The following is a 6,000-nucleotide window of genomic DNA, read 5'->3' on the forward strand; positions in this document are numbered from 1 at the left end:
AAACATGTAGCAGGATGGGCAAAATCTTCTATCAGTCACAGGAAGAGATTCCTCCTCCTTTGCAAAGGAAGAAAGAAAACAGTACACACTATTCATTTAAAACTGGAAGTGTTGGAAGTCACCCCAGGAATGAGTCACAATATTGGGGTTGCTGAGATAGATGTTGGCAGAATTTCTTCTACATAATCCTTAGCTGTATATGGCCAGTTAGCGATCAATATGCTTGCTTTCTGTCTCGATACCATGCTAGCTGCTCTATCTGTTTATCTATCTATCTATCTATCTATCTATCTATCTATCTATCTATCTATCTATCTATCTACCTGATGCAGCGTTTCTTAACCTGGGGGTCAGGACCACTGGGGGGGGGGGGTCACGAGGGGGTCTCAGAGAGAACACCAAAGCCCATCAGAAAACACTATTTTCTGTTGTTCATAGGGGTTCTGTATGGGAAGTTTGGCCCAATTCTATCAGTGGGATTCAGAATGCTCTTTGGTGAACTATAAATCCCAGCAACTACAACTCCCAAATGTCAAGGTCTAATTTACCCCAACTCCATCAGTGTTCACATTTGAACAAATTGAGTATCCATGCCAAGTTTGGTCCAGATCCATCAATGTTACAGTCAACAGTGCTCTCTGGATGTAGATGAACTACAACTCCAAAGCTCAAGGACAATGCTCACCAAACCCTTCCAGTATTTTAGGTTGATCATGGGAGTTCTGTGTGCCAAGTTTGTTCAAATCCATCTTTGGTGGAGTTCAGATGCTCTTTGATTGTAGGTTAATGATAAATCCCAGCAACTACAACTCCCAAATGACAAAATCAATCCCCCCTCCCCAACCCCCCCCCCCCCCCACTATTCAAATTTGGGTGTTTCAAGTATATGAGCCAAATTTGGTCCAGTGAAGGAGAATACACTCTGCATATCAGATATTTACATTATGATTCATAACAGTAGCAAAATTACAATTAAGAATTAGCAACACAAATAATTATGTGGTTGGGTATCATCACAAAATGAGGAACTGTATTCCTCATTTTGTCATGGCATTAGGAAGGTTGAGAACCACTGCTTTATCTTTTCCAACTCTAGGGCATATACAGAACCATTGAAGAAGAATTTTAGAGCAAGACTGTGCACAGAAAGAAATCTCAAGAAGGACAGTGAAATGGATGGAATACCGGTGAAAATCTGCAGCTATGGTGACTGCAGGGTTGAAAAAATTAAGAGAAGTCCCAATTGCTCCCTTGTCCTTTTCACATCCCATTCCCTTTTTGGAGGATGGCTTTGTCACTGCAAGTATTGATGATCTATTATTTAAGTCATTTCCATGTGTTTGGACACACGCAGAAGTGGATTTGCTGGACTAGGAAGCATAACCTGTAACTCAACACAGTGGATGCAAAATTCTTGAATATAGAAAGATCCAGCCTGATTTGGAAACTATCTCCTTTGGTACCAAACAGGATTACCTCTTAATCAATCTGTTTGGGTTCCCTTTAGATCAAACCCAAGCAGTTACATAAATAATCTAAAGATAGAGGATGACATGTGTCTATACTAGGACTTCATTGAGGAAGGAAAGTGTGTTATGTAAACTTGACAATCACACGTAGTTCCAAATTCTACCCTCGCGCCCACCCGCTTTTGTATTTGTCTCTCTCCTGTTTGAAGTGATACAACCCTAGGGGAAAAAATCTGGCTGCAAAATGCAACATGATCATTCTCGATTTTTCCAAGATCTAGAAGCAATTGTAAACAGGCCAAAGTATGTTGGCCATTACAACTCAAGGGGAGTGAAGAAGCAACTGTTGAATGGTGAGACAACATTTATCTAAACCCGCTTGATTAGATGAGTCTATTCTAGAACCCCAGTTGGAAGAAACCTCAAGGGCCATCCAGTCCAACCCCATTCTGCCACACACAATCAAAGCACTCCTGAAAGATGGCCATCCAGCCTGTTTAGAAGCCTCCAGAGAAGGAGACTCCACCACACTCTGAAGCAAAGTATTCCACTGTGGAACAACTCATACCATCATGAAGTTTTTTCTAATATTGAGGTGGAATCTCTTTTCCTGCAATTTGAATTTATTGCCAGTTTCTAAATCAGTGGGTTTTTTTAAAAAACCAGAAACCACTTGACCAGGGACTACTCTCCAACATTAGTTTTTTTTGTCATGCCAGGAGTGACCTGAGAAACTGCAAGTCGCTTCTGGTGTGAGAGAATTGGCTGACTGCAAGGACGTTGCCCAGGGGATGCCCGGATGATTTGAAGTTTTATCATCCTTGTGGGAGGCTTCTCTCATGTCCCCGCATGAGGAGCTGGAGCTGATAGAGAGAGCTCATCTGTCTCTCCCCAGATTTGAACCTGCAACCTGACGGTCTTCAGTCCTGCCGGCACAGGGGTTTAACCCACTGCGCCACCGGGGGCTCCTCTCCAACATTAGTACCAAATGGGTTATGATTCAGTTTTTGGTCAAGTTTAGATTCAATTTGTTTATTTGAGGAGCTGATTCTGAGAATTGAGTTGGATAGACCACATCAGCTCTAGTTTCTGATACAGAACACATGGCATGCATCTGCTTGCTCACAGAAAACCATATTTAATAATCGAACACTGATGTGATAGTAGTAATCTTTTGTGGATAGTCAGCTTCTCCCCTCCTGACATCTCCATTGCCTCAGCATTATAAGAGGATTTTGCAAGACCAGTCGCTCTAGTTGCTGCGTGGTTTCGAGGCAACGGTGTAGTAATGGTGAGGCTGTGGGCAATATTTTCATTCTTGCAGACCACTGGTGATCCATGGACCACAGGTTGGGAATCATTGTTCTAAAATGGTTTGAACTAGAGCAAACCTTTGCAATCAATAGGCTGGGACCCATGGGATTTGTGCCTTGAAGAGTGAGAAGAGGAAGGACTGGACTCTTTATCTGCTCCTACTTCCTCTTGGGAAGTGATTTGGGGAGAAATGTCTTCTCCTTAGCAATCTAATCTCACTATTCTTCTCCTTCAGGCATGGGCAAACTTTCTAGCTTGGGGACACATGACATGGCAGGCTGGAGCAGGGTGGGTGGGCTGGGAAGAAAGTAGTTCTCCCCAAGCCCCTTCCCTGCCTTTTCCTCTTCTTCTATTTCAGAGGCAGAAAGTGAAGAAAAGATGGGAAATGTTTAGATCCCAAAAGAGTTAGCCTTGGTCAGGATGAGATGGTGGGAGGGAAAGAAAAAGTGTATCCATTAGACCCCATATTGCCTACTCCTGGTGTATAATTGTAGAATCCTAAAACTGAAAGAGACCCCCAAGGGCCATTCAGTCCAATCCCCTGGCATGCAAGGATGCACAATCAAAGCACTCCCAATAGACAGCCTCAGCGGAAGTGCTTCCAGAAAAGGAGACTCCATCATATTCCCAGGCAGCCTACGCCACCCTCCAATAGCTCTTAATCTCTGGAAATTCTTCCTAATCTTTTCAGTCAAACCTCTTTTCCTGCCAGTTGAAATCATTTCTTCCTTGTGCCCTGGTCTCTAGAGCAGCAGAAAGTCAGTTTTCCCCCTCCTCAATGGGACACTCTTTGAAATCTTGAAACATGGTTCTCATGTTCCCTCTCTTTCTCTTCTCCCAGCTAAACATCCCCCAGGAGGAAAGGAGGAAGGGAGAGAGGAAAGAGAGAAGAAAGGAAAGACAAAAGGGAAGGAAGGAGGAAGAGAGAGTGGGAAGGAAGAAGGAAAGGGGGGAAGTAAGGAATGTAGAGTAGAAGGGAAGGAAGGAGGGAGGGAGGAAGAGGGAGGTAAAGAAGGAAGAGGGAGGGAGGTAAACATCCCCCAGGAGGAAAGGAGGAAGGGAGCGAGGAAAGAGAGAAGAAAGGAAAGACAAAAGGGAAGGAAGGGGGAAAGAGATAGATGGAAGAAGGGAAAGAGGAAAGAGGAAGAGAAGGAAGAGTAGAAGGGAAGGAAGGAGGGAGGGAGAAAGAGGGAGGTAAAGAAGGAAGGAAAGAAAGAAAGAAGGAAGGGTGGAAGGGAATGGAGGGAGGAAAGAGAGAAGGAAAGCAAGACAAAAGAGAAGGAAGGAGAAAGAGGGAGGTGGAAGGAGGGAGAAAGAGGAAGGGAAGGAAGAAGGGTGAAAGGATGGAAGGGATGGAAGGAAGGAGGGAGAAAGAGGGAGGTAAAGAAGGACGGAAAGAGAGAAGGAAGGAAGGGAATGAAGGGAGGAAAGAGAGAAGGAAAGATAAAAGGGAAGAAAGGAGAAAGAGAGAGGGGGAGGAAGAAGGAAAGAGGGAGGGAAGCAAGGAAGGGTTGAAGAGTGGAAGGGAAGGAAGGAGGGAGGGAGAAAGAGAGAGGTAAAGAAGAAAGGCAAGAGAAGGAAGGAAGAAAAGGTGGAAGGGAATGGAGGGAGGAAAGAGAGAAGGAAGGAAAGACAAAAGGGAAGGAAGGAGAAAGAGAGAGAAGGAAGGAAGAAGGAAAGAGGGAGGGAAGGAAGGGATGAAGAGTGGAAGGGAAGCAAGGCGGGAGAGAAAAAGAGGGAGGTAAAGAAGGAAGGAAAGAGAAAAGGAAGGAAGGGTAGAAGAGAATGGAGGGAGGAAAGAGAGAAGGAAGGAAAAATGAAAGGGAAGGAAGGAGAAAGAGAGAGAGGGAAGGAAGAAGGAAAGAGGGAGGGAAGGAAGGGATGAAGAGTGGAAGGGAAGGAAGGAGTGAGGGAGGGAGAAAGAGGGAGGTAAAGAAGGAAGGAAGGAAAGAAGGAAGGAAGGATAGGATGGTGAGAGAGAGGAGAACCTGAGAAAAGAGCCCAAGGGGCCACATCTGGGTTTGCCCATACTTGGTCTACTTAATGGAGGCATGGGCCAACTTCGGCCTCCCCTCCAGGTGTTTTGGACTTCAACTCCCACAATTCCTAACAGCCTACCGGCTGTTAGGAATTGTGGGAGTTGAAGTCCAAAACACCTGGAGGGAAGGCCGAAGTTGGCCCATGCCTGCCTTAATGTCTTTAGATGAGGCAGGTCAATAAGGAAGGCGAGGCGGGGTACTTTACCTACTAGGAAATCCGAGATGGCCAAGTTGAGGAGGAAGTAGTTGTTCTGCGTCCTCAGGCTGGAGTCCACCACGAAGGCCAGCATCACCAAGGCGTTGCCAACCACGGTGGCCACGATGAGCAGGGCCATGAGGACGGCCAGGATGATGGCCCACAGGGTGGAGAAGCGTCCCAGGAGCTGCTCGCCTCCCCCGGGGGGCTTCTCGGGGGTCTCGGAGGAGCCGTTCAGCGGCCAGGAGGAGCTGTCCATTTCAGCACCACAGAGGCTCCGGCGCCTGGCTGGGGGTCCCTGCCTGGAAAGACCTGCCCGGACGCTCCCCGACAGCAAGGCTCAGAGATCCCTCTCTCTGCATGGCAAGGGCGAAGATACGCTTGCACTGCCAGCCCCCAAAGTCCACACAGCAAGCCCTGAAACGGATCTTCCCCAATGCATTCCCTTTTACGCACAGCCGTCGGCGATGAGAGGTTCTGCCTTCTTCTTTCTCCAGTCTTGTTCACTCACTCTTTTCCTTCTCGTTCCAGGCAAAGCTGCTTGTCTTTCTCTCTCTCTCCGTTCTTCTTCTTCCTTCTCCTTTTCTTTCCCCGAGTTTGGGAGGGAAGGAAAGAGGAGGGTCGGGAAAGGGACGGAGTAACTCCTCTCTTCTCCCTGGCTGCTGCTCTGCCTCCGAAGGAACTGGCAAAACCTCCCAGCAAAAGAGCCAGGAGCGTTTCTTTCCAAAAGGTGGAGCTAAGCTTCTACGCCCAGAGCTTCACAAAATCATCTCAGCTGGAAGAGACTCCCACCAGGACCAACTGAGACTGAGACCACAGGAGATGGGCAGGCAGCTCCTACCTGCACAATAGGCTCCGAGGCTGGATGGCCATCTGTCAAGGGTGCTTTGAATGTGATTTTCCTGCTTCTTGGCAAGGGGTTGGACCGGATGGCCCATGATTCTATGATTCTATGATTCTAATAATCTCAGCTGGAAGAGAC

General features: G+C 47.0%; 1 protein-coding gene across 1 annotated transcript in view; it reads right to left on the bottom strand.

Moving 5' to 3' along the window:
• Nucleotides 1-5,708, bottom strand: part of HRH3 (histamine receptor H3) — a 43,061-nt gene extending 37,353 nt beyond the window's left edge. Inside the window, exon 1 of the mRNA XM_060771990.2 lies at nt 5,028-5,708. Coding sequence (XP_060627973.2) covers nt 5,028-5,277 — 250 coding nt within the window. The 5' untranslated portion in view covers nt 5,278-5,708. The remainder of the gene's footprint in view (nt 1-5,027) is intronic.
• Nucleotides 5,709-6,000: the final 292 nt, after the last annotated feature.

Source organism: Anolis sagrei, chromosome 4 (assembly GCF_037176765.1).
Source record: "Anolis sagrei isolate rAnoSag1 chromosome 4, rAnoSag1.mat, whole genome shotgun sequence".
Classification (NCBI taxonomy): Eukaryota; Metazoa; Chordata; class Lepidosauria; order Squamata; family Dactyloidae; genus Anolis; species Anolis sagrei.